This window comes from Drosophila takahashii, chromosome 3L (genome assembly GCF_030179915.1).
Source record: "Drosophila takahashii strain IR98-3 E-12201 chromosome 3L, DtakHiC1v2, whole genome shotgun sequence".
Taxonomy (NCBI): Eukaryota; Metazoa; Arthropoda; class Insecta; order Diptera; family Drosophilidae; genus Drosophila; species Drosophila takahashii.
Genome location: NC_091680.1, coordinates 6,171,285 through 6,198,023, shown reverse-complemented (window position 1 = coordinate 6,198,023; position 26,739 = coordinate 6,171,285). Strand labels below are relative to the sequence as shown.

Sequence of the window (26,739 nt, the reverse complement as noted above, 5' to 3'; positions counted from 1 at the left end):
ATGCCTAAAGGCCGCCATAGACCAAACAATATAATCTATTTTTGTGGCCCACTAAAGCGTTTTTCTCTGCAGTTTCTTTTTTATTTTTCCTGTTTTTTTGTCCTGTGTGCAGCAGGCAGATAATGCACAAAATGGCAAGGGGCTAACAAAAAAACGGAAACATGGGTCAAAGTTTCAAGTACTCTGGCGGATAATTCGCATGCTGAAATATACAAATATGCTAAACTTATACATTTTTTTTCGCTTCGAGAGGGAGAGTTAACAGGTGTTTGTTACTAACGTTTTTTGCTGGCTTTTATTATAAATATCCGGATTACACATTTCGCTTTGACTTGTCGATGTTGAAAAAATTTATTTACAAATTATTTTTAATTTTTTATTAGTGAGCTTAAAATATTGGATTGACACGGTAATGAAATCATTTTAAATTTTTTTGGGTAAAGAATGCCCTTGACAGTTAAAAATATAAATAATCGGCATGCCTAAGAATTTTTAACTCAGAGAAATTTTTTCAATAAAAAGAAATAAGTTAAGCATTCTTTTTTATAGCAGCCACCATTATAACTGAATGCATAAATATACAAATACTTTTCCTTAATTTATATTATTATATTTTTATTTAAAAGATTTAATTTAAAAATGTATTTTCATTAAAAAAAAGGTATACACAAATGATTCCCTTTCTTTTTTATAGCGGCCACCATTATTACTTTGCGAGGGGCCAGTTATGTATCCTACAGGATATACGACTGGAAGGATCGAGTGCATTCCTCCACGAGGCGTATAAGTCTAATGTTCCGTACGAATTTCGACGACTCAGCTTTATTCTACGCCAGTGGAGAGTCCCTAAAACATCAGTATATAGCTGCTGCGATTAAAAATCAGTCAGTTCATGTGGAAATGGACTTCGGGGACAATGTGATGAGTACCATACTCACCGATGACTTGACCCGCGGCTATTGGCACAATCTAACGATTCTACACGAACAGCGAACGGTTAGCATTATTCTGGATCAACAGCAAAAGGTCCTGGAACTCCCAGCCACTGCAAGTGGAAATCTACTCTTCGATCCAGAGATATATTTCGGTGGAGGACCCGAACTGCACAAGAAGAAGGGTCTGGCCTCACATAACAATTTCGTGGGCAGCCTGAAATATGTCTACTACAACGACATCTCCATTCTGTACGAACTGCAGCGGGGGAATCCCAAGGTGCACTATCACGGTGAGTGGAGGAGAGCAATTTAATATCCAGTGTAGCGATTTGCTACCCGACATATTTGGCATGCCTACCTTTACGATCCTATATGTATCTATCTATCTGGTTTGTTTTCTGGTTTCTGGGTCAGGCGTCCTGGAGGCGGAGTTCGTCGAGAACGAAGTGAATGTCATACCCATCACCTATCCCTTTGCGACATCACACATTTGGTGGCCCATAAATCACGCCGAAGAATTTAATATTAAATTCGATTTCCGCAGCAGCCGGCCGGGCGCGGTGCTGGCCTACAGTGACGTAACGACCAGTGCCGGAAATGGCTTCTGGGAGGTAAGTGTGAGCATTCAAGCAATCATCCATTTGTGCAGTGAGAGAAAGGGGTTTTAAGGAATGAACAGTTTTTACAGGATATAATAAATCTAGATTTGAAATTAGCACATCATGTGATCCATATAAATTAGTGATATATAATAATTTTCACTAATATTATTCACAATAATAGAATTTACAATAGAAAAGTGATAACCATAAAAGAGCAAAACAAATTTATATAATTAATATTCGACGGTTTAAATTTTATTTAACCTAGATTTCGTAAAAGAGGTTAAAAATGTATATGCTTTTACTACATTTTAGTAAGCAAAAGTTGAATTAAATTCAAAAAAAAATTTTTTTCATGGTCTGAAAGTTTTCTTGAAAATTACTCATTACTGTCTTGTCAAATTATGAATTGGATTTTAATTATTGGTTTTAAAAAATGAAGAGTAACAAAAGAAATGTAAAGTTTTAGATTATTATATATTAAAAAACCTTTTTGATCGGCGGCCACAGTGCGTATTAGTGATATACATTGATAAGGGGTGAATTTTCTGTGGATATCCCTAGATTCGATTGGAATTACACCATTATTTCGCCCAGTGCACTCAGTACACATTGCTTGAGCTTTTGAGCTGCACACACGCATTACACAGAGCCACAGGCACGCACACACAGACAACAGCTGGACGTTTCCACCGAGAGACGTGCTGCTTAAGACGACTTAGCAGAGCGAAAGAGACGTCGACTGAGAAAATGAAATGCAAATCAAATGTGCATGTGGTTGTGCCTACTCCTTGTGTGTGTGTATGTGTTTCTGAGCAGCCTTGTGTATGAAACTTGCATTGCAATTGCTTACGTTCCAAACCCCCAAAAACACCCACATCCAGTCAAATTTCCCAGGATTCGCAGGCAAGCTCCATAAGTCTATATACGTATGTACAATGTATATGTATGTGTGTGGTGCAGCATACATTGTGGGTCTGAACGAAAATTTACCCAAAAATACTACTGACTGCCATTGGGAATGCGGAAAATGCAATTAAATTTAAGCGCTGCTGAGTGAAACTCGACTCCGGCTAATGCAATGAGAAGTCAAATGAGCTTAGTGTTTTGTAATTGTTTGGCATTATTTATTTCGTCGGTAGCCCAAAGCGATTGTGATTGTGTGTGTTCCTGCGAGGACAGAATTTTCTTAAAACATTTACTTTCTGCATTTTCGATTAGCATTTTGCGGCTGATATAACAGAAAAGATTGAGCTTAGAAGTCTTCGCCTAGCAATCACTTTTGGATGTCAAAATAGGTGTCTAAAAGTATGCAACAATTTATTTTAAACTCAAATGTGATGAATTTGTTCACGACTTTAATTTATTCACATATATATTATTATGTAAATATTTTTTTTATTTATAAGCCTCCAACAATTTTAAATAAATTAAATTCTTTAAGAAATGCTTGCTTAAGGCAAAAGTAATTATTTATTATTATTCTTTTAAAATATGTGTTCTTAATTTTTAATTTTTTTATTTCGCGTGAATTTCAAAAGCAAAGCAGCATAATGAAATAATAAAAAGAACTCGTCACAAGGTTATTAACCAGAATGGCCCACAAATATTGTCATTCTTATTTTGGGTTCCATTCGGTGGTCTGCAATTTATTTGAAATAACAATTTTTATAGATTTATGTCATGGCATAACAATTGAAGGAGAGTTAAATGTTTCCATGAAATACCAATTTATAACCGGACAAGCAGAGAGATACTGGAGCCAAAACATATATAGGTTCGCCATAAAAGTGCGTTGTAATCGATCACAAAAACAATTCAACAGTTTAATGCCAATCGGGTAACAATGCTTCCCCCGAAAAGCCCTACTAAATCCCAGCACCGCCCACACATTGATGTTTAAATGGATGTCAGTAGCATTTATCTGTATTTAAACAAACAAACAAACCTTGTCTTGGCCTGTCCAAGAACGTTTATTTGGTTACTTGTCATTTTGGGCAAATGCTTCTCGTAGAAACGTACTAAAAGGAATATTCATGTGTGTGCCGGCCGTATTTATTTGCATTTTATTGTTGATTTTGTTCCTTTTGATTGCAAGTCGCACTCTTCACTCCCCTCACTCACCCCCTTGCAAAAATAAACCAAAAATGTCACTGCAGAGAGACTCTGACTTTTTGGCATTGCAATAAAATTGCCGTTGTAATGCCAATGAATATTTATGCCGCAAGCCATTCAATTTTGCATCGACTGACTCTACAGCTTATTTGCCATTTGCCGTTTGACGATTTATGCGCACCCAAATTAATACTAAATTGATTGTGTCAGGTTTTATAATATCACTCTGTTTATATTTCTATTTGGCGAATAATTCAAATGCTGCCTGTCAATTGGGGCGTGCAGACAATTGAAGTAGAAATAATAGCTTTATTGCAATGTTAAATATTTGTACATATTTTTTGGAGTTTTAGGTTTTTAAAATAGGCGCTTAGAATTTAAAATTTTTTTTAAGATGCAACATTTGGTTACCATTTGGTAAGGACTTTTAAATCACTTATAAAATTGTCTAAAAGTATGCAGCAATGTAATTTTAGCTGACTTTGGTGTTTTACAGCATACTTTTAGACGTATTTAAAATTTATTTAAAGAACAATAAAGATTTCTAAACTTTTGAGTATAAATAAATAAATAAATACACAATTCATTTTAAGTATGTATTTATTTTCGTGATTTATTTTAACCATTTACCCTCATTCAAAGCTATTACGCTGACCGCGGTTTTATATTTGCGCGATATCCTATCTGCATTTGGCCAGCTTCAAAAACGCATCAGTTACGAGCTTTTATTTATTTACTATTTACCCCGTCGTAGGCCACAAAATTGCCACCTGCGTGTTGCGTATGGAGCTCAACAAACTAATAAATTGCCAGCAGTATTTTCGCCCCCCGTTCTGTCACTCATTCGGGACCCGAAAAACCAGGAAAAAGAAATAAAAATAAAACACCCATAGAGAAGAGCCCAAACAAGTGTATGCAACACGGAATGTCATGTCACATGCTGCCCAGTGAGAGGGTTTTGGATTTTTCGGGGGGTGTGACATAAAAACTATGCGCCCGCATAAATCGCGAATCTCGAATCACAAATCGAAAATCGAATTTATTGACAGCGCGCAAATGGGCGAAATAGGCAAACAAAGCAGCAAAACTCGCGGTGGCAACGTAGGAATAAAAATCATTTGAAATATTGTCACAGAGTGCGACGAATGTGTCCATGGGTGGGTGGAAAAGCGGGAAAGTGTGTGTTTGCCTTTAAACATAACGCTCTGACAAAAATCTAATGAAATATGCAATAAAATTTGAGTGTTTGCCATTTCGCATAAGCATCGCAAAAGCGCAATTCACAATGAACATAGATAAATATCGAGTGTGTATACACTATACACACAACACTCGCCAGCTTGTTGGTACATTTATTTATACGGACATGTACAAATTGCAACTGTGCTGAGCTGTGTTGCATCATCAGCGGCAGCAGCACCAAACAAGTTCATGAAATTTCAATAAATATTTTTTTACATTTTCCAAAAATAATAGACTGCAGTAAACGAAATGGCGAAAAAATGTGTATGTATAGCTATCAAATTAGTTGGATTATGTGCATACAATTTGTTGCAGATAGATAAATAGCTTATGGCAAGGTTATCTGTCAGATTTGTTTGTCTATAAATTTTGTAAATTTTTCTGCGCTTATCTCGCTGATCTATGGGTTAGCATTGGCGTTCAATTTATCAGCCATCAGGATAAAAAAACAATGCAGTTCCCTATAACAGCAAGTATTATGTGTCAGTAGAGTTTTTAAATCGTTTTAAAGGGTGTCTAAAAGTATGCAATAAAAAATAATACTTCTCGCAAAAAAACCATTAAATTTTTAAATTAAAAAAATTTAGTGCCTACTTTTAGGCACATTTAAAAATGATTTTTAATTTTTATTGATTACGAGGAATTAGAATATGTAGCCAAAATACGGAACTAGTTCCCCGAAATCACCATCCTAGCTAAGCCCACGTTCATTTGCTGCCCATAATAATTATTGCTGCATATGACACCAAGAATAGAGCAATTTGGTTACAGAGCGGGTCAAGCGAATGATAAAGAGTCGTGGATAAATACCACTCGAACCCCCTTTTTAAATCCCCCATACCCCCCCATTTGCATTTCTGCAAATTAATGGGCAGCAATTTTAACAGCAACAACAGCTCTCCCAGCGGACCCCATTGAAACTGGGCGATTGATTCGGCAAATGCCAAACTCAACGTGGCCACGTGGCGTATGCGTAATATGATTTAAGCGAAGCTAATGCACAAAGGCATTTAAATTGAAATGTGTGCATGGGTGCGGTGAAATGGGTTGAAGGCGGGTATTTGAATGCGGTTGTGTGCAGCTCTGCATTTCAGGCATTTTCGCAATTTTGATTTATTTCCACGTACACACAGTCAAAATCTTCTAATGCTAACAGAATTTTGTATTTTTCTCCCTCTGCTTTTACATGTGCCGATGTCGATGACAAAAACTAATATTTGGCAACACGCTAATGCGCGGCTTCGGGTTTTGTTCGTCGCTACGTGCAACATCCGTCGGCGTCTGATAAAAAAAAAATCCCTCCATGGGAACTTCACCAATGGAACTCAACTCCACCGGAAATGCGCGTCTAAACGGAAATTGCAAAATGGCCGCGCCCATCCATTAGATACGTCTGACGTCGGACAAACTAAGTTTCGATCTGGTCCCCGATGTCAACAACAATGTTACGCACTCGACGACCATTAAAATCAATAGGGCCACCTCCTGGCACAGCGTGGAATTGGACTATAAGCTGGGCGAGATTCGATTTACGGTGGATTATCGCCACACTCTCAGCCAGATGTACGGATTGACCTTTAACATTGGGGATAAGCTGATTATTGGCAGTAGTTTGAAGTCAGCAGCTATGGGCTTGGTGGGCTGCATACGAGATATAGAGATCAATGGACACCTGATCGAACCCCGACATGTAGTCAAAACCGAAAGAGTTGTGGGAGAGGTGAGTAATACAGTTTTATTTTTGATTCCAGTATTAATTTGTAAAGAACTTTAACCTTTACAATATGATTTACTTATTTAGTTTTAAAGTGCATTCAAATTTATAGATTTATTCTCTTTTACGGGCATAATTTCTTTATTTTTTAGTTAGTTAGTTGTTAGTTTTAAAATTAAATAAAATATATTTCATTTTTAATTTCTAATTTTACAGAGTTAAATGTCTTTATTTTTTAACTGAATCGAAATAATTTCGTAATCAATTTCTAAAGTTTTTCTTGCTATAAAATTTCTTATATTATAATTTCAGGTCGCCCTGGACAATTGCAACTACATAGATCCATGCAAAAGACCCAATACCTGTGAGCATGGTGGCAAGTGTTTTGTTAAGGACGATCGTGTCACCTGTGATTGCAAACACACAGGGTATATCGGCAAAAATTGTCACTTCACCAAATACAGAAAGACCTGCGAGGAGTTGGCTCTGCTGGGCTTCACAAAATCGGATGTCTATCTCATTGACATCGATGGCAATGGTGTCTTTCCACCTGCTCATGTTAAGTGTGATTTCCAGAGCCTCGAGAATGCCACTAAAACAATTGTAGAGCATAATCTGCCGAGTCAAGTGGATGTGCGATCCGCCAGGGAATCGGACTTCAGCTTCAACATCAGATATAGAGAGTTTTCACCTCATATGCTGCAGGAACTTATCTCGCATTCACTGTACTGCACACAGTACATCAAGTACGATTGCTACCGGGCTCAGTTGGAGCTGCACTCGGCCACCTGGTTCACATCCTCGGCCAAGAATCTCACCGTCGACTTCCTGGGAAATGTCAAGAGGTAAGCGCATGGTAACACACATACCTGGGTGTCGAGCTTCTCATGGGGGTATTTGTGATTTACGTGCTGAGCCACGCCGCCGCAAACAACACAAAATTGGATGACAGGAATAGAGGGCTTTTGGTACTGTGGATTGTGAATTAGATCAAAATTAATTTTTTTATAATTTAAATCAGGAACTCAAAACTAAGACTTAAAGAAAATAATTTAAAATATTGGAGAGTAGTACAAAAATTACTTATATTTTTAAATCACTTAAAAAGGTGTATAGAAGTAAGCATCAGTATATTTTAAGTCGAAAGAGGCCATCCTTGAATTTATTTAAATCCTAGTTTTTATAGAACTAACTCAAAACCAAGTCAAAATTTATATATCCTTCAAAGCCATTTCCAGCCCACTATCCTTAGCTTAGTCTATGCACATGCTGGTGGATGATTTTGGTCCACCGCTAGCCACACAATTAATGTTGCAGTCTATTTGCTTAACTTGTTGTTGCACCCTGGATTATCACCGTTCTCCAGCCCTCTTTTGAAGCCCCCCCTGCAATTGTGTGTACGTTCTGCTCCAGTGGACTATATAGTACGTGCGGTAATCCAACAATATAAATCCGAAATTTCCCGGGGAGGTAGAGAAACTCACGCTCTTCGTGCTGGCATTTCAATTGTAAACGAAACTTAAATTAATTGCTCGCACATGCATAATATAAATGCCAGGCAGGAACCTTCGCTTAATGCTAACTGACATATTTACCCATCACACACAGATGTGCTGTGTTCTATTTTCCAGGGGGAAAACTGACTGACTGCAACTTCACTTTCAAAAGGCATCGATAAATGTGTATATTCCTGGGGCCTCAGATTGTCAGTTGTGTGTGGTCCGTAGCCATCTGTCCTGTTTAATTTGTCATGGACTTCGGCCCACTGAACTGACCAAGATCTAGTGTTGGTTTAGCTCTTGAAATTTGCCTTCATTTTTTTCTAGACCCTCCTCATCCTCCTTTTCCTTGAGACCAAAGTTATATCTGCCGCATTTGTTGCCATGCATTGGAGCATTAAATTTTATGGTGCCGAAAGCTTGAGCAGCATAACCGGCTGCCAAATGCCTTTTGGTCCAAGGTAAACTAATGGCGAAACCCTTAAAAAAGCCAAACGAACCGAAGGGAAAAACGGCATATGAGGCAAAAATACGGCAAAATTGCAAAAGTGCAAAACAAAAGGCCTGAGTTTTGGTATTTATGTCAGGCAAATATGTTTCCGCCTCAGCGCTAATAAGGTTTATGAGTCAGGCCCCACATATCTCTTCTCGTTTCCTCTGCCGTACTAAAAAAATTTGTGTGTGTTGAGCCGCCATATTGTCGAACAACTCTTTCGTTATCTCACTTATTTTTATATTTTTTACAAGGGTATATTCATGGATATATTTTGTGGAAATGCAAACTAAAAAAATTAAGGAAATATTTGAACCATAATTATTATTATGCAAACTAAAATCAAAGAGGCCACTATTTAAATGTTTCCTATGAACACAAATTTAAGTATTTTATTTATAGAAATATATTTCAAAATGCAAATTCCTAAAAATAAATAAAAATTAATAAATTTTATTATGTAAATTTAAATGTGTCGTCATTTTTAATGATCATATAAATAATAACTTGGGTATTCAATTATTTTTGCTTGTTTACAAAAATATAAAAATTCAATGGATATACTTCAGTCGAATTATAGATTACTGGTTTATTTTTTGTTCATAACAACTTTGCCCGGGTAATTTTTCTTGCTATGGCAGCCCTTTTTAAAATGAATGGCTTTGAGCTTTACGAAAATTTAGTCTTTACGCCTAATTTCTTTGCAAAACCTCGTGCTCATGACTTCCGTTTCGAGCCTATTGGGATATTTTGGGTTGGTTTCGAAACCCTTTTGACAATACATCATGCGCAGCCAAGTAGGCAACATCTGGTGGCAGCAATTTCCAGTCGCTTGTTGCTGCCACTTTTTCTTTGTTTTTGTTATGTTCGGCCTGCGTCACTAATTTCCGCTTTCAGTAAATCAATTCGAAAAACCTTAACAGCTCCGACTTTGGTTTCGTTTTCAGTTTCATTTTTTTTGCCCCTTGTTTGTTTGTTTGTTTTGCCTCCATGAATAAATGGCGTTTCAAAAAATGCAGAAAACGAAACATAGAGTCTGGGTCAAGACACAAAAAATGGGTTAACTTCTAGCCAGAGTTCTCCGGATGTGTGCATGTGTTGGCCCAGACCATTTGGCCATCCATCATTGGCTCGTAGTTTGGTCTTTACTCATTCAAAATTTGACAGCATCGTTTGTTTGTTTGTTTCGTTGTTGGTTGGTTTGTGTGCAACTGTGTGTTGCTGCGGTGGCTTCGCTGCGGATCTTGCAACACGGACACGGAAACGGAAGCGGCACATGCAGGCCCAAAACCGCAGCAAACACAAACATAAGCCGGAAAAGAAGTGGCATTCATAGAAAACGGACATTTTTAGTTCACTCGATACTCTTTAATTTGGTTGAGGATTTCTTGGCATGGAATTTTTACACAAAAATTAAACGCGAGTTCTTCAGATTCCTTACTTAATCTAAGAAAGGCTTATTACATAGAATTAAAATGTTTCAAAAGAACTTTAAGGCTTTTAATCAGAAGAAAAATAACTTTAATTTATTAAAAGGCCGTTGAGATATAAGTAAACGAGAATTCTTTAGCATTATATGATCTAGGAAAAGTCTCTTTCTTAATAACTAAATTCTACATTTTTGTCATGCATCTATGGCTAGCCTTGTTTCCTAAAAATGTACTTCCATTCCAGTTAAAATTGTATGATAGCTTATAAAATTTATAAAGATTTCCCGAAAAACCCTTGTATAAATTTAACGTTGTATAATATTTGCCGCCCATAAAATAAATTCCCTTCTAAGCCCCCTTAGTAATTGAACATGATTGTCCCTTAATTGCCTTGTCACTGATACATCCTCGAAATTGTTTGATACCCAACGAATATTTCTGCATAAATGGCGCAACGAAAAGCCAAAAAAGGGGGCGGCGGAGGCGGATGTGGCTCAGTCACTCGGTCACTCAACGGGCTCGTCAAACTGCCGGCAGATCTGCTGCTGCTGCGGCTCAAATGTATGCAAATGTATGCGAACTTTTTCTAATACCTTTCACCTTTTTTCGGGACTTTTCCGCCCCACAAAAAAAATCACGAAAAAAACCAAAACCAACTCTTCTGCAGAGGCGCCTGCCCGTGCTCCGTTAACAAGACGTGCGTGGACCCGAATCAATCATGCAACTGCGACGTGAAGGAGAACAAATGGAATTCGGATGAGGGCTACTACCAGGATCCGCACAGTTTGGGCATTACCAATATGTACTTCCTGCAGCAGAAGGATATGGATGACGAAGCCCAGGGCCGCATAACTTTGGGTCCCCTGGAATGCGTTGAAACAAGTGAGTGAATTGTGGAATTATAATTTTAATTTAAAACAGTTTTAGAAATTTATTTACAATTTAGAAATATCATTTAATAATTCGTAGAACCGACTTTTATTTACATTTTATTTATCATCGTTATTTTACTCTAATAAGTAGTATAGAAGTAAACTGTTTTGGTTTACCATGATGTGTGGATGTATCCTTTCTCAGTTTCCTTTTGTTTAGATGCTCTTAATTTGATGTCACCCTAGAGCTATTTACTCCCATCAACTATCAGTTAATGACTCCCCTTTCTCCTACTCGGTTGCCCATAGATACGCAAAAGTACGTGGTTACCTTCACCACATCGCAGTCATACATCGAGGTTCCCGGATGGCGGAAGGGCGACATCGCCTTCTCGTTCCGCACCACCGGTGAGAAGGCCATCCTGCTGTTCCAGCCACCCATCCGGCCGCACTATCCCTCCTTCATGGTCGCACTGACCGGCGATGACCAGCTCACGTTCACCTTCACGCTGAGCACGGGCACCACCCGCGAGCTGGTCATTAACTCGCACCGCCGGCTGAACGGCGGCGAGTGGCATAAAATATGGATCGACTACAACCAGTATCATGTGCGCTTCATGATAAACACCGATTACCAGATGCTCGATTTGCTGCCCGAGGAGGAGTTCGGACCGTTTGAGGGCAGCATGTACATCGGCGGCGCCACATTGTGAGTATTTTTCAGGACTTGGGTTACGTTGAACAACTGGGCAACACTGGGAAAACAAATTTGAAGTGGATTTACCGTTTTCTCATTCTCCGGTTAAACTAAAAACAGATATTAACTTCAAAAATCGAAGTTAAACATTAAAAAAATGGAAACCGTTTTTTAGAAGTTATAGAAATTTTTAGCATTATTAAAAAAAAATTGTATTTTCTATTTTTAATTGTTTTAAAATATTTTATAGTACTTAAATATTTTTCCCAATCTGCTACCCAGTGTAATCAGACATTTCTTTTTATGGCTGCCTGCATTGGTGGCAGCTGTAATGGCAATCGACGGAGAAAAGCTCTATTTCTGCCACTGATGCTGCTCCAGCGCGAGTGGAAAATTTTGCTCCTGCTGGCAGTTGCGGTTTGTGCAATTTATTGCGGCAATTACGTTTTAATTATAAACGCGCGACTAACTGCCAAGCAGCAGCACTAACAATGACAATCGGGACCGTCGTCCGTCCATTCCCCTTAAAATGCATCCAAAGGAAACCGTCGATTTTCTGCCCTGCGGGTGGTGTAAATGCCACGGCCCGTTGACCACCGACACAGTTCGATTGATAATTGGGACACCCCACTTATGAGTTAATTACGGATTGAATTGATGAAAGTCGTTTGCAACGCTCAATGGGATAACCGATATCTTGGGGGCTTAAAAATCTTTATTTGCGCGCCCCACTTCATTGTACTTTATTTACCAAGGCGACTTTACTTTTAAAGGTTATTAATTTAAATTTTCCACATTCAAACATTTTTCCTAGTTTTGGAAATAGTCTTAATTTTTTTTTTGTAAAATATGATTTATCCATAAATTCCACAACATTTAAATTTTTATAAATACTACTCAAATAAAATTACGTATACGTAATATGTGAAAATAATATTTCAGTTGAAAATTAAGTATACGTAATACGTTCCAAAAGGAAATATTATTCCACTTTCCATTTCTGCATTTTTAAACAGCTCCTTTCACTTAAATGGCCCTTGGCCCGAACAACTTGATCAAACGTGTAATTTGTATGCACAAACTGCTTTCCGCATTCACTTTCCATATATTCCTGGAAACCCAATCCTTCGGGGGTATGAAAAGAATTGCCATAATTAAATTAACTTTTCGCTGAAAATTCATTCCAAAGTCATTATCAATAATCAAGCCACGGCGTCAAAAAGGGGCTGCGAAATCCACCGCTTTTTCTCGTGGCTTTCCCAGAATTTTTCAGCTGCTTCCAGTTCATCCCCATCGGAAGTTAGCGCACTTAAAACGCGCTTATTCTTGATTGGCATAATTTATAAAGTTTTTTTTCCTGCCCTGTTGCCATGGAGCAAAGACTGTCGTGCTCATGAGATAGATGGAGCGAGGGAAAAAAGCTTTCAAGAGGTCTTTGAGTGTGCTCACATGTGCACAGTCTATCCTTTTTTTAATTATTGAAAATGTATAAAATAAAAATCAAATTGAAACGTATGCAAGGAATATATGTGTGCTCATTGGCACTTAACCCCGAAAAGTTCCTCTACAGAGCCACTCATAAAATTTCGATGAGCGGTAAACACGCAGAGTAATTAACGGTAAAGTGCATCCCCCAGTTACGTACGATCCGCTTTCACTGAGCCAATTTATTCAATTTATTTATCACGGCCAAAAGAAAGCTCTGTAAAAACATACAAGTAGTAATATGGTAAATGCAATATTGATGCACTTTACCCTCGGCAACGGCATCTCGCCATCTCGTGGGCAACCCAGATCCAAGGGAAATTCTGATTCAGATTCTGTGTTCTGACGAAACGGAGGCGAGAATATGCGGAGTATAAGGTTGCACGTAAGCCAATAAGCGCGAATCAGCGGCTGCGGCTCATAAATAAAAGAGTTAATCAACATATTGATAGAGAGACACGGCGAGACTTAAACGAGACGAAGGGCGTCTGAGGAGAAGAGTGGGGGAGAATGGGGGTATGGTGTGTTAACCCATTAAGAACTTGTGGGGAAGCTTAAAAATTCATTCCACACCACTGCGTGCTCTGCTGAATAGCTGTGTTCAATTGGGTTAACAAACAAAAAGCACACAAAAGTTTAACTTTCGAAATAAAATTACTTTCATTGAGATGTTGATTCGTAGAGGGGAGAGTTTTTAATGGTTTTATCTAGTTTAAATTCGCAAAAAAATCTCTTAGAATTGCTAAACAAAAACCGAATTTAAAATAATAAGGATTACGAATAAGCAAAAATATATAAATATATTTAATTTATAAATATTTTTTAAGTGATCTCTAATGTTTATTCAAAAAAATCTCATACGAAAAATAGTTAAGATTAGTAATGACCAAAAATATTTTCTATTTAAGGTTATTGTTTTCTTTTTGATCTCTTTATTTTTTGTAATTTAAAATTATGTTCTTAGAAATATAATATTTATTACTTTCTTTCATAAATAACTTGCTCTTGAACTTTCTCATAAAGTATCAATCGTCTCTAAATTTATGACGATAAAGGTTAGTCCCTACGTTGTTTTTTTTGGCGACCCAAACCAATTTAAAGTCACTTTTTAGCAACCTAAGCTTTTTTTGGATGGAAAATGTGTCCCTTCTTTTCCGAAACTTTTTTCGCCCCTAATCAATGGAAAAACTTTTGCGAAATATGCTGCTAACACTTTCGGGGGAACTTCAACGCCATTCAGTTAATGGGTTAAGCCGTGCTTTTCACACAGCTTAAATGCCGCCAAGGATGCATGGAAATTTATGCAAAAGTTCGTTTGAAGGGGGAAAAGGGGCGAAAGGCAAAAATTACAATGGCCGATGCTGCTAATGATTGTTGTAATCGGTTTTTGCATGTAGTTCGACCGCGTTTCTCTGCGTCGATGTGTTGTAGTTTAGAAAGCGACAGCAGCTGCTCTCCTCATTCTGCTACTACTCCTCCTGTTTCCAGCTACTCGGATGTCCGTCTCATCATTTGCATGGCCATCGATTACCACCACACCGCACCACATGCCGATGGGAAAAACACGGGCAACTGGCGTGCCAAATATGCGAATTATTTTCCAGCGCTGCAGGAAACAGGACAACGTCATTGGCGATTCCTGCGGGGATATAGCATGGGTAGATAGTACAGATATATATAGTTTCTGGGTGGTAAAACTGGTGTTGCTGTCGCACGGCGGCCATGAATGAATGAAAAGTGCTTAATTGCTTGTGACGGCGTTAAATAAATTCTTAATTGCTTCGCACTTTGCGCGTTTGCAACGTTAATAGGATTTCCGTCGCCTGCATGTCGCCAGGATATGCACATCGCCTGCTCCTCCGAAAAACTTCTTTCCTTTGCGTTTTATTGCCGTTAATTTCCGCGGAATTTCGGTTTTTTTTACTTTTACTTTTACACATTTTTTTTTATGCCTTTTCGCGCAGCCCTTGCGAATTCGCGTTTTCGGCCAGCCGCCGTACAAATCCTTTTAGCCAAGTGTCATCCAGGCCAGGAGCAGCCGGCGGCTGCATCATTTGCAAGGCAAAGCGCTAAATTTCATTTTGCATACGCGTGTGTCACGCGTATCCTACCACGCGCACTCGTTACAACGTTACAAACACTGTAAATAAATCTATTTGCTAAATTAAAATTTCACCTACTGATTTAGCATACAAACAAATTTAAATGAACCAAATTTGTTTGCCAATTTATTCGGTTTCGGAAAGAGGCAAAGGAAAAATTCAGCTTTAAAATCGATTTTCAATTCTATCATTTGTTTTGTAGATATCTCAGATATTGCAAATTATTAAAAACTTCACAAGCGGCTTGGACTATTATTATGAGATTTTTACTTGCACAATCTTAAAATATTTTAAAAATTCAAAAAAATGTTATTAAATTTATGACATTCTTCGATTAAAATTTTATTCGACAATATTTGTTTACCTACAAAATCTGTGAGGACAAATATTATTATAAACTCCATGACCCTTTCCTTTATTTCCTTCAGTGCATTTGTATATGTAGGCAAGCCCCCGTGTCTGTTGACGTATAAAAAAAAATTAAAAATGCATTTGTGACATGCTCGCAAAAAAGAAATGCAGCACACGTTGCAAAAACTAATGACTTAATAGCTCGCTTGTGGCAAGGACACCACCCACCCACCCACCGTCCACCACTTACTAAAGCCAAATGTGGGTGAAGAGCACTTGTTTAAATGCAAATCGCAAATTTGGACCTACTCACTGGCCGATTATGGCCAATTCGGTTGACGGCCGTCGATAAGTTAGACGCTTAAATAACGATTACGCAACGCTTGGCAAACAATTACAAGGAAAAGCGGAAAGAAAGCGAAAAGAAATTGTAATAAATTCAAGAAACCCCAAAAACCAAGAGGAGAGACTTTTTCTTTTTCTGGTAACAAGAATTTTAATTTCACTTCATGACAACACTTGGGGACTTCTTGGGATCCTTTCCCCGACTTGTGGTGCCCAAAGTGGATCAGAGGGGCGTTGGATGGGTGGCATGTCTCGTAATGAAATTTACATAATTTAGAAAGACATTTGAGCAACTTTCTTTTTGCCGCTGTACGCGTATAAACAAGACATTTCCGCCACTTTAATTTTCAAAAGCTTACACTTGAGATTTTATTGGCCAATTCATTGTTGGCGAGTGGTCGAGAAGGGGTGGAAATGGAAAGTGGGAAACAGAAGCCAAAAGTGCAGGAGAAAAACTTGCAAAATGCGAAAAATATAAAGGGAATCGCTGAGAAGAAATGGCAAAAATAAAAGAAAGATGGATGTTAAAGTTAGCAGCTAAGAAGTTGAGATGCTCTTTTGGAACTTCAAATGTAGCTTTTGGAAAGTAAATTTTAATAATTTTGAAAGAAGTTATAAGGGATTTTTTTGGATCTATCAAAATATGAAGTTTTAGCTGAAATTATAAGGGGGAGAATATTTTTTATTGGATTTATGTTAAACATTTTTTACTTAAACTATGTTAATATGTACCTTTATTAAAATCAGTTTATATATTTTTTAAAAATATTACAGGGGATTTTATTTCATTAAATCTCTTTAAGAACTTGTATTAAAGGAATGATGTTGCAGCTTAAATTAGTAGAAATTTTATGCGTTTTAGTTAAACTTCTGATTTGCTGACTAGCCAATCTTGAACATAATTTTATATACCCCTTTAAGAGATAAAAAGAAAGTAGCAAGCGAAGCTCGGAAAAACTTTTGCCACAGCTGTCCGCTCGATTCGCCGTCCACTTTTTTTATAGAGGGTGTCGCTTCGATTTTCAGCTCGGCAAGTTTAAAACTCAAACGCGTCGCTTGCGATTGAGCGGGTCACAATTTATTTGCATAAAGTCAGACTGACGGACTGGGCAAATATATGGGAATCCAGAGAATCCAGGATCCCCAATGATGTTTTATGTTTGTCTAAAAGGGAAGAAGGGAGGGGCATTGCAGCTGTTCCAGCTTATGCCAAAGTGGCCAAGTTATTGAATAGTTACGACAAGTCATAATATAAAGTAATCCCCAGCTGACTTTCTACGATTTTTTTTCTTACAGCGACCTGCTGAAGAAGCTGTCCGTTAAGGCCGGCCTTATTGGCTGCTTCCGTGGGCTGGTGGTCAACGGCGAGATTCTCGACATCTACAGCTACATGTCGGTGCATCTGTCGGAGATTATCAAGGACTGTAAGCCATCCTGCGTGCCGTCGCCCTGTCGCAATGGAGCCCAGTGCAAGGAGCTGTGGAGCAGCTTCAAGTGCGTCTGCAACAACCCGTGGGCGCATATCGGCGAGTTCTGCGAGACAAGTGAGTGCAGATGGGGGTGAAAAGAAGATACTTCTACTTTAGGAAACTCGAAATAAGTCAGCCAGAAACAATATTGATTTTCTAAACTGTGAAAAGATATTGCAAATTGCTAAACATGTTTGGTCTTTCCTTTTTTATTTTATTTAAGCAGAATCAGTAGTATTGCAATTTGTTAGAAAGGCTTGCTCTATGGTTTTCCTAAATATTTTGTAAATATTGTAAATAAATTCAAACATTTTTTGAAAATAATAATATAGGCTAAAGATTATGTATTACAATATCAAAATAATCGATTCCCTTTCCTTTACAGACATTAATGAAAAGGCATTGACCTTCATCAATCGAGAGTCCTTTTTGATGCGAAATTATTTGAGTGTGGGAGCCACGCCCGTTATCCTTATGCATGGAATAGATGGCGAACGCGATGTCCTTAAGGGCATCCTCAACCAGGATTTACTGATCAACCTACGAACCTACGATACAAATGCTCTAGTGCTATATGCCAACGATCACTACAATAACTTTGTGCACCTCTACATTAGTCAAAACCGGGAGATTGTTTTCCTATACAATTATGGCGATGAAATTGTGAATCTGACACTGCTGGATGATACGTTGGTGGCATCTCTGAAAAGCATTCAAGTGGCCATTGTGAGGGGAGAACAGGAAACCAGGATGCATGTAAATCAGCGAAGTGTGAGCATCGATAGGGGAACTCTTCTCTTAGATGAGTATGCCAACAAACCTTGGAGTAATCCGGAAAAGGGTAAGAAATTTTATAAAAATTTAAAATCCAACCGTTAAAAAAAACACTTTTGTTCGAATAATACTTTTTCTTAAAATTTATTTATGTTTTATATGTTAGCTAAAATAATTTTTAATGGTATATTTACATGGTTATTTGGTAATGTTTTGAATATTGATTTAATTTGCCCTTCCTTTAATATATTTCAATTATAAATTATTTTTTAACACCCTGTGATTTCCCTCCCCTAATCTACTTTCGTCACTTCCAACGGCTGCCCATTTTAGAGGTTTTACTATGGGCATTGCTGCTGCTATTTTGGTGCTGTTCATCCTGGGCGGCCAACTCTTCATCGATGAGTAGTTCAAAGTTGCCCAAAGCATCGGCACTGGGCACCTTATTCCAACGCACATCAGGCACTCCATCGGGGGGCAGAACCACTGACAAAATATTATCAATCAGCTTGTATTTCAGTATTCTATCATTAACAGTGGTAGAAGTCAGCGACGGAGAGGCATTGACCTCCACTAGCCAGGGTTTCAGGGCATTATCTATAATAATATCGTAACCATAGCACTCGAAGCAATGCCTATCACTGGCCATCACAGGAGCCACGGCCCGCAGAGAGTGAACTATAAGCCAGGATATGGCGCCAAACAGACGATCCGTAACCTCTTTTCCTCTGGTTCCTTCTAAATATAAAGCCAGATTTTGCACCGACCATTTGCCACCATGTAGGGTATTATATTCGCCGCCATGTTTCTGCACACTCACATTCGTTAAATGCACATACATATTATCCAATTCCGTAACGCTGGTATCATATTTCACTGTGCAAAATCTGCAGAAACCCTGCTTAAATAGATAGGCCTTTAAAGGTCTAAAAGAGGCCACCAGAACATACAAACGTAGATCAAACTTTTTACCACCTATGAGCAGGGGATTGTCTATATATCTGGAGATCACATACGACTCCTTGGCTATTTGCGGGTGAAAAGGACCCTTGGCTTCCCTTGACCACTTCTTGAGTTTGGATAATTTGTTGATAAGGAATATACCCGCTCCTTGGGATTTTCCACACGGCTTCATGATCCAAGTGCTCAGGGGAAATTTGCGATATTCCTCCACAAACATATTATAATCCGCTGGTAATACAAATGTTGTGGGCACAAAATCTAGATAAAGATACCTTGTGCCACTGGAATTATTGGATTCCGTTTTCTCAGCCAAAGGATTGCCATCCCTTTCGAGGTCCTTGCGATATCGCTTAATGTTCTTTACGAGTAAGTCCTTGCGCGAAAGTTCGTAGTGATTGGGAAAATGATTGATCATCTGGTTGTCATGCATCCGGTAGCCACTGTCAACACTGAAAATATTCCTGCAGGTTTGCACACCGGCCCAATAGAAATGCCAATCATCGTCGCCGTTCACCTGATGCCAGCCGCGCTTCTCGAAATTGTTGACCAAAACCGATTTATCCAAATCGGTGCAGAAACCAATTTTCAATTTATCATGTGGGGCACCGCCACTATTTGTACTATTTGCCGCTCCACTATTTGAATTAACATTCGATACCGATTGATTGGCATTACCTCCCGCCTGGCGACCGTACATATTCGTACCGCTCGTGATGGCTTTTGTACCGCTCGAGCGAAGCGTCGGCCACAGACTGTCAGTCCGCCACGCCTGCGTCCATCGACTCATGTCCCAAACAACGGCCATAGATTCTAGATTATTGAACCAACAAAGCCGAAAAATTTATTCACAACCCTTTGGGGGTTTTTTTCTTGGTATTATATGGGGTATGGTTGCCAGGCGGCGGCGGCTCGCTTCCTTTTGTTTTTCTTTTGGTTGCCAGAGAGAAGAGGGAGCACAGAAATTTAGCAAATAGTTTAGCAAGTTAAGCTGCAAAAATGCCAAATATTTTCCCCTACCCTCACAAAATCTCTGTGCACTGTGTGATGGCCAAATTATGTGCACTTGAATTTTTTCTCTTCAGTTTTTCAGTTTATTTCTTCTATTTTTTCCAGCGAACTGTGTGTGTTTGTTTGAGAGTGGCCGTTAAACTCGGTAGAAAATTGTTGGAAAATAAACGCCATGCGAATGGATAAAGTTTTGGCTCTGGCTCTATGGCATAAAAACAACGAGTTGCTTTGTAGTTTGTTGATATTTGAAAACGGTTCAAAGTTTTTATTTCGCTTTGGCTCACTCAATATGTAAATTGAACGGCATTTCAATGGTAGATAGTATGCGGAAATTGTTGTTAAACGAGGGAAATGCATATAGAGGTTGATTATGATCTGAACGGATTTTTTATAAAGCCGCCTGCGTTTTGGGAATATTTTAACAAATACAAATTTTAATCGAATGGTTGGGATTATTTGTACGGTTATATTTGAGTAAAATTGAAGTGTGTTCTTTGTGGGATTTTATAGAAGCTTTGTAAATGTATTTATTTAAAGGGTTTTCTTTTTGACACTTTTTGCGATACTTAAAACTTTAGTTTTATTAATGGTTTTAGACCTTTTAAAATATTGATGTAAAATTTCCGATATTAAATTTTATATTATATTATATCAAAGCGATTTTCCTCCTAATTCTTTAGTTATAATAGTGTTCTTCGGCATATTACAATTTTCCTTTAATTTTACGGATATTAAAGTACGTATATTTTTGTTACTAATAAGGAAATTAAATGTTTTACAGATGACCAAAAATAAACTAAATCGCGCATGAGATACTGAATGGCGTAAACATAGGCATACAATTTTCGAAAAGCTTTTCCACTCAACCGCCCTTCAATTACACGAGTTGTATGCATTTTGGCAACAACATTTCCCTAGGACTGCACTCCAAAAGCCGCTCGTAACTCACCTTGCAATTGAATTTAATGGAAAAGTTCAGGCCATGGAGCTTGGAACTGAAACTTGGCAATTGGCAAAACGGTAAAATCAATCAAATTGCCCGTAACTCAATGCCAGCGATTTGCCAGTAAAATCAATCATAATTACTCCTCGTTTGGCAACGAAATATGGTCGAAGCATATTTTGGGGCAAATGCGAATGCGATTTCGTCAATACTTTGAGCAGAATAACACATAAGCACTTTTGTAATTAAATGCGTTAACCAGTTGGACTGCAAAACTGAAACCTAGATTGTGGCAGTGCAGCCATCGGAGCGCTCTATTCAGTTTAGTTTCGGCGCGTTCTGCTGGCCGACAAACATTTCAATTAGACAAAATTAAACTCGAAATTGATGGGCCTAAACCTCAAACGGCCCGGGTCTGGGCCACGGGGTCCGGGGTTCGAGTACGGGTCTGCGTCCGGCAGCCCAACAGGCTGGCTAAAACCCGAAATGCCACGGCAATGAAGGCTCATTTCCGCACACACACTCACACACAACGATATGCGCGCTTACATAAAGCAAACTAAACCAAAATGTACACTTGTAAAAAGTTTTTCGGTCGTGTACAAACTTTTTTGAAAAAGATAAACCCCAAAATTTGGTTATTCGAATTTTTAAATTGTGTAATACACTTTCTTAAACAAAATTTAGGAGAAAGTAATCATGTAAAAGTAGTTTAAGAATTTAGTTAAAAGCCAAGATTATATAACAAAAAATTTTGCCAAATTCATTTTAAAAAAAAACAATTTCATAAAAATATTTAATTTAATTTCTACTAATCTACTTTTTAAGATGTTTTCTGTAATTTAATCAATCATTAAATCATTTCTGTAACATTTAAAAAAAACGTATTAAAATTAAGTTGGTTCATGGCTCCATTATTTTATACTCGTGCTCTTCGTAACTATTACATTATATTATTGCTAAATTATTAAATTTTTCGTGTGTTTAACACTTATGCATTTTGTGTGAAAAATAATTGACAATAATTCTAATTTTTTCTACAAATTTTCTTGCAATCCTTGCTTTACTTATTTTTATACCCGTTACTCGTAGAGTAAAAGAGTATATTAGATTCGTGCAAAAGTATGTAACAGGTAGAAGGAAGCGTTTCCGACCCTATAAACTATATATATTCTTGATCAGGATCACTAGCCGAGTCGATCTAGCCATGTCCGTCTGTCCGTCTGTCTGTCCGTCTGTCTGTCTGTCTGTCTGTCTGTCCGTATGAACGCTGAGATCTCGGAAACTATAAAAGCTAGAAGATTGACATTTTGCATGCAGATTCTAGGAGTTCCTACGCAGCGCAAGTTTGTTTCAAACGGGTGGCACGCCCCCTCTAACGCCCACAATCGCTAATATACGATTTTAAAAATTTCAATATTTTGGAAAAGTAAAAATGCAGTTTTTTTGTGTTTATCAATACCTATCGAAATGTAGAAGAAATTTTTTAAATCGGACCATTCGTTAAAAAGTTACGGCGGATCAAAGTTTTTATTTCCATCTCCTTCGCATTCCCTTTAGCTGAGTAACGGGTATCTGATAGTCGGGGCACCCGACTATAGCGTTCTCTCTTGTTAATCTTAAACTCAAACGATTATATCTCCTGTTTTAGTGTATATAGCAGACCCAAAACCATCCATACCAGTCTAAACCCCCCGCTCTCATTTGATTTTGTTTATTTGCAGAGGTTCTGTCGCCGCACCGTCCTCCTGCCCCACCCACCGAGTACTTCCAGTTCCACGTGGGCGGCTATGATCCGGCGAATTTGCTACGGCCCAATGTGGATGCACCGGCACTCGAAGGCTATATAGGTTGTGTGCGGGGTCTGAAAATCGGAACGCAGTTGATCGACTTGGCGGATATCAATGAAAGGAATATAGCGCCCAGTAAGTAGGCAGTATAAATCAATTTTCACTGAGTGCAATTTTCGGTTTGGCCCTACCAATGCCATTTTGGCGGCCTCTCTGAATCCTGAAACTGCTGCTCCTGCTCCTTGGATTCTAATTCATAGGCCACTGACTATCGACTCCACTCTCTGCGTCTGCGGTTGTGTGGTTGCATCTGTGGTTGCTGCCTGGCTAACTTAATATGCATGCAATTTCCGTTAAGTGCTGGGGACTCCTACGAAAATGAACAGAGAGCGAGAGGCCACTTTGGGGCCGCGCCAAGATTAATGCCAATGCGATAAGCTGCAGAGGCCCACATGGCGTATGATTTATGCGGCCACGTATCGCGGAAATTGCAACCTGACTTTGATGCGATTAAACGCAACCGCAGTCAATGTAAACACTTTGAGTTCGGAAGGCATTCCTTTCAATATCGTTTCGTTATTAGCAATTCAGGGATGGCTTCTTGAAAGGAAAATAGTTAAGAAATACTTCGATTGGATAAGCTTTGCAAAACACCAATTCTGACATCTTTTAAAACTAATGTTATATTTATGACAATTAACAAGCTAAAAAGGATGTCCAAAGGTATGCAACAATATATTTTTCGTCCTTAAGTCCGATGAATTGATTCCAAAAGACGATGTCAATTTTTTATTGCATACTTTTAGACACCTTTATAAAGTTTTCAAAGGATTTATTTTAAAATTTCTAAAATTTCAAGTTATCTGCTAAACAGTATGTTCTTTAAATAGTTCTTTGTTAGTTTTCGATTAAAATGTATCAAAAAACTAAAATCACATTAAAATTAAAGGATACATTTATTTTTAAATCTTTTATTCAATCCAGCCCAGGAAGGTGTGCTGCCCAACTGCCAGATCAAGTGTGATGCAGAGCCGTGCAAAAATGGAGGAACCTGCCAGGAGCACTTCGCGGAGCAACTTTCGACCTGCGACTGCGAACACACCAGCTTCCTGGGGGAATTCTGTTCGGAAGAGAAGGGCGCCGATTTCAGTGGCGAATCGACGTTGCAGCGCAAATTCGAACTGCTGCCCGGTACAGGTCGCGTTGACTATGTGCGCCTGCAGTTGGCCTTCTCATCGTTCGACCTGCGTCGCGCGAATCGCATAATGCTGCTGATGCAAACGGAGGCGGAGCGCAGCTACTACCTCCTGTTGGCCATCACCTCCGATGGCTACCTGCAATTGGAAGAGGATCGAGATAATGGCCAGACGGTGGGCGCCCGGATCGATCGGAATTTCCTGAACAGCGCCAGGCACTCGGTGTATTATGTGCGGAATGGCACCCAATCGCAGCTCTTCATCGATCGCGAGCAGGTGCCGCTCACAGAATTCGCCGCACGTGTCCTGACCACCGGCGGTGATGCGGGCTCGAATCGCGTCCAGATCGGTGGCATCAACAGCACGGACTCGCGGTTCGCCGTCTTCAAAAGCTACAGCGGCTGCCTGTCGAGTGAGTGTCGTAAATTTTATCCCAGTCCACCATTAATTTCTTTTCGGTCTCATCAAGTGACATACCCCGCCATTGCCTTTACTGCACCAAAAAAAAAAACCGAAATAAAATACACGCAGAGAATCTGAATATTAACGTTGAAGGGAAACATATTCAGTTTCAAGGATACCTCAGAAATCTTTTAAGTTTTAAAACCTCCTAAAAGGTGTCTAAAAGTATGCAACAAATTATTTAAACAATGGAAATCCAATAAATTGCTTTTCAAAAAACATATATATATTTTTACTGCAGACTTTTAGACAACTTTCAAATGTATCTAAAATGTTTTCAATTTTTATGGCAGAACAAAATTTTATATTTTCTTTCTGTAATTTTAACAATTTGAAATTTGATATATTTTTTTGTAATATTTTCCTTTGGTTTTTTTAAGAATGTAAGGAAATAAGCAGTAATAAAATATAATCTCAGTGCTTCCTCTGCTTAACTGCTGCAACTTTATGAACTCACTGAGCTGAGCGCTCAAAATTCCTTGGAAGAGGGGTGATAGTGCTCGCTGGGGGAAGGGCTAGAGGAAAACTGCTTCACATTGTTGACCAAAAAATTAAATTTATTCGCTGCCATAAAAAGTCATTTCCGTGGCCATGGCGTCGTTGCCATAAATTCTGTCAGTTTTTGCTCTCAAGATTTACAGTGGCTCATATTTAAATTGCTGCTTTGCTGCCACTCCAAAAACCGCAGCGCAGTGTCCAACACTTTGATTAAAAATTCACCCAAGCTCCCGCAATTCCCGCTCCTCCACACAACCGCTCATAAAACAGCTGTTCAGCCAGCCACGCCCACGGCACACCACATGTGGGCGGACTGTAAAACTTCCTTGATCATCCCATTAAAGAGCCATCGAATAATAGTGCGATAGCCTTGGTTATAATTAGTGATGGTACAGTGGGGTAAATAAGGGGAAATATAAACAAATTCTAGACTAATAAAATAAAAAAAATTTTTGTAGTTTTAAAAAATGTTCTGTTTATTTTTTGAACACACATTTTTTATTTCGTTTTTAATATTTAAAATCATAGTTAAAATCGCTCCCCTAATTATCATCTAAACACACACTAGGAATTCCATTAATTTGCCAATTTATTTGGCCACACCCCCGAAAAATACACAATCAAAGAGGGAGTTTTCCGATAGGCATTAAAAATGTTATTGCTAATTTCGGGACGGGCATAAAACACGCACGAACGACTCACCACGCGGGTCCTTGAAACGGAACCAAAGTCAGTCGAGCCCAAACCCACCGAGAGAGCCAAGAAGGCAAACGCAATTCCAATTTTCACTCGCCATCCACACACATTTGCATTTCAATTTGAATTAATGACCAATACTAATGAAAATTTCGTATCCCCATTTCTCCACCCCCCTTAACTCCACTGAAACCACCGCAAATTGGGTAAACCAACCGCCCATCGGCAGACATCTATATACAGGTGAACGGGCATGTTATGAAGCCACTCGAGGAGTACATGCTATTCACAAAGTCCGTTGCCGACAACATAACGGTCATCAATCCGCAGGGCGTGCGGAGCGCCCAGTGCAACGCCAAATTCGATGTGAGCGACCAGCCCACCCAGGAGCCCATGGTTAACGTCAGCATGGTAAGTAGGACACTGCAAAAAAATGTTAGGAAATGTTAATAAAAATTAAATGATAGAGGTTCCAAAAAAAGTGCAGAAAAATCATTTTTTGAATATTATAAAAGTATACAAAATATTACCCGGGCGCAGATAATTTAAAATAGAAAATTGCTGTTAACTTGAGTGAATTCGAATCACTTTTCTGTCAGTGCAGAGAGCGGCTGCCTGTTAGGGGCTTCTCGTGAATCGGATTATCCGACGCAACGAGGCGACAAATTGTGCTAATGAATGCCCTCTACCTGTATACCTCTTCCTCTGTGCACCGCAGATACCCGAGCCGTGGGTGGAGGAGCCGCCAGCCCGCGTCCCGTACATTCCGAGATTCGTGTACGACGACAACAAGGAGGAGGACTCCACGCAGGTCGTCTTCCTCACGCTGACCAGTGTCTTCGTCATCATCGTGATCTGCTGCCTGCTGGAGGTGTATCGCAGCCACCTGGCCTACAAGAAGCGCATCGAGCGGGAGACGGACGAGGACATCATTTGGTCCAAGGAGCAGGCCACCAAGATGCACGAGTCGCCAGGTGTGAAGGCCGGTCTCCTCGGAGGTGTGACGGCCGGGTCGGGGAATGGTCTGCCCCCGTATACCTACAAGGCGGTAAGTAATG

General features: G+C 39.0%; 2 protein-coding genes across 7 annotated transcripts in view; one reads left to right on the top strand and one right to left on the bottom strand.

Annotated features, from left to right (window-relative positions):
- axo (axotactin) overlaps positions 1-26,739 on the top strand; it is a 73,853-nt gene that overhangs the window by 30,559 nt on the left and 16,555 nt on the right. For all 6 annotated transcript variants that reach the window (XM_070214861.1, XM_070214858.1, XM_070214859.1 and 3 more), the window contains 12 exons: positions 695-1,225; positions 1,350-1,546; positions 6,282-6,614; positions 6,921-7,453; positions 10,698-10,912; positions 11,212-11,611; positions 17,179-17,426; positions 17,737-18,192; positions 22,764-22,964; positions 23,814-24,437; positions 25,911-26,092; positions 26,400-26,729. In XM_070214861.1, the coding sequence (XP_070070962.1) occupies positions 695-1,225; positions 1,350-1,546; positions 6,282-6,614; positions 6,921-7,453; positions 10,698-10,912; positions 11,212-11,611; positions 17,179-17,426; positions 17,737-18,192; positions 22,764-22,964; positions 23,814-24,437; positions 25,911-26,092; positions 26,400-26,729 (4,250 nt within the window). The remainder of the gene's footprint in view (positions 1-694; positions 1,226-1,349; positions 1,547-6,281; positions 6,615-6,920; positions 7,454-10,697; positions 10,913-11,211; positions 11,612-17,178; positions 17,427-17,736; positions 18,193-22,763; positions 22,965-23,813; positions 24,438-25,910; positions 26,093-26,399; positions 26,730-26,739) is intronic.
- TTLL1B (Tubulin tyrosine ligase-like 1B) lies at positions 18,276-20,509 on the bottom strand. The gene is made up of 2 exons (XM_070215281.1): positions 20,106-20,509; positions 18,276-20,015 (listed from the first exon to the last, which is right to left on the bottom strand). The coding sequence occupies exon 2, from the start codon at positions 19,891-19,893 to the stop codon at positions 18,433-18,435; it is 1,461 nt and encodes a 486-aa protein (XP_070071382.1). The 5' UTR covers positions 19,894-20,015; positions 20,106-20,509; the 3' UTR covers positions 18,276-18,432.

Excerpts from the sequence above, each read along its gene's own strand:
- TTLL1B (XM_070215281.1), bottom strand. The coding sequence starts at position 19,893 with ATGGCCGTTGTTTGGGACATGAGTCGATGGACGCAGGCGTGGCGGACT.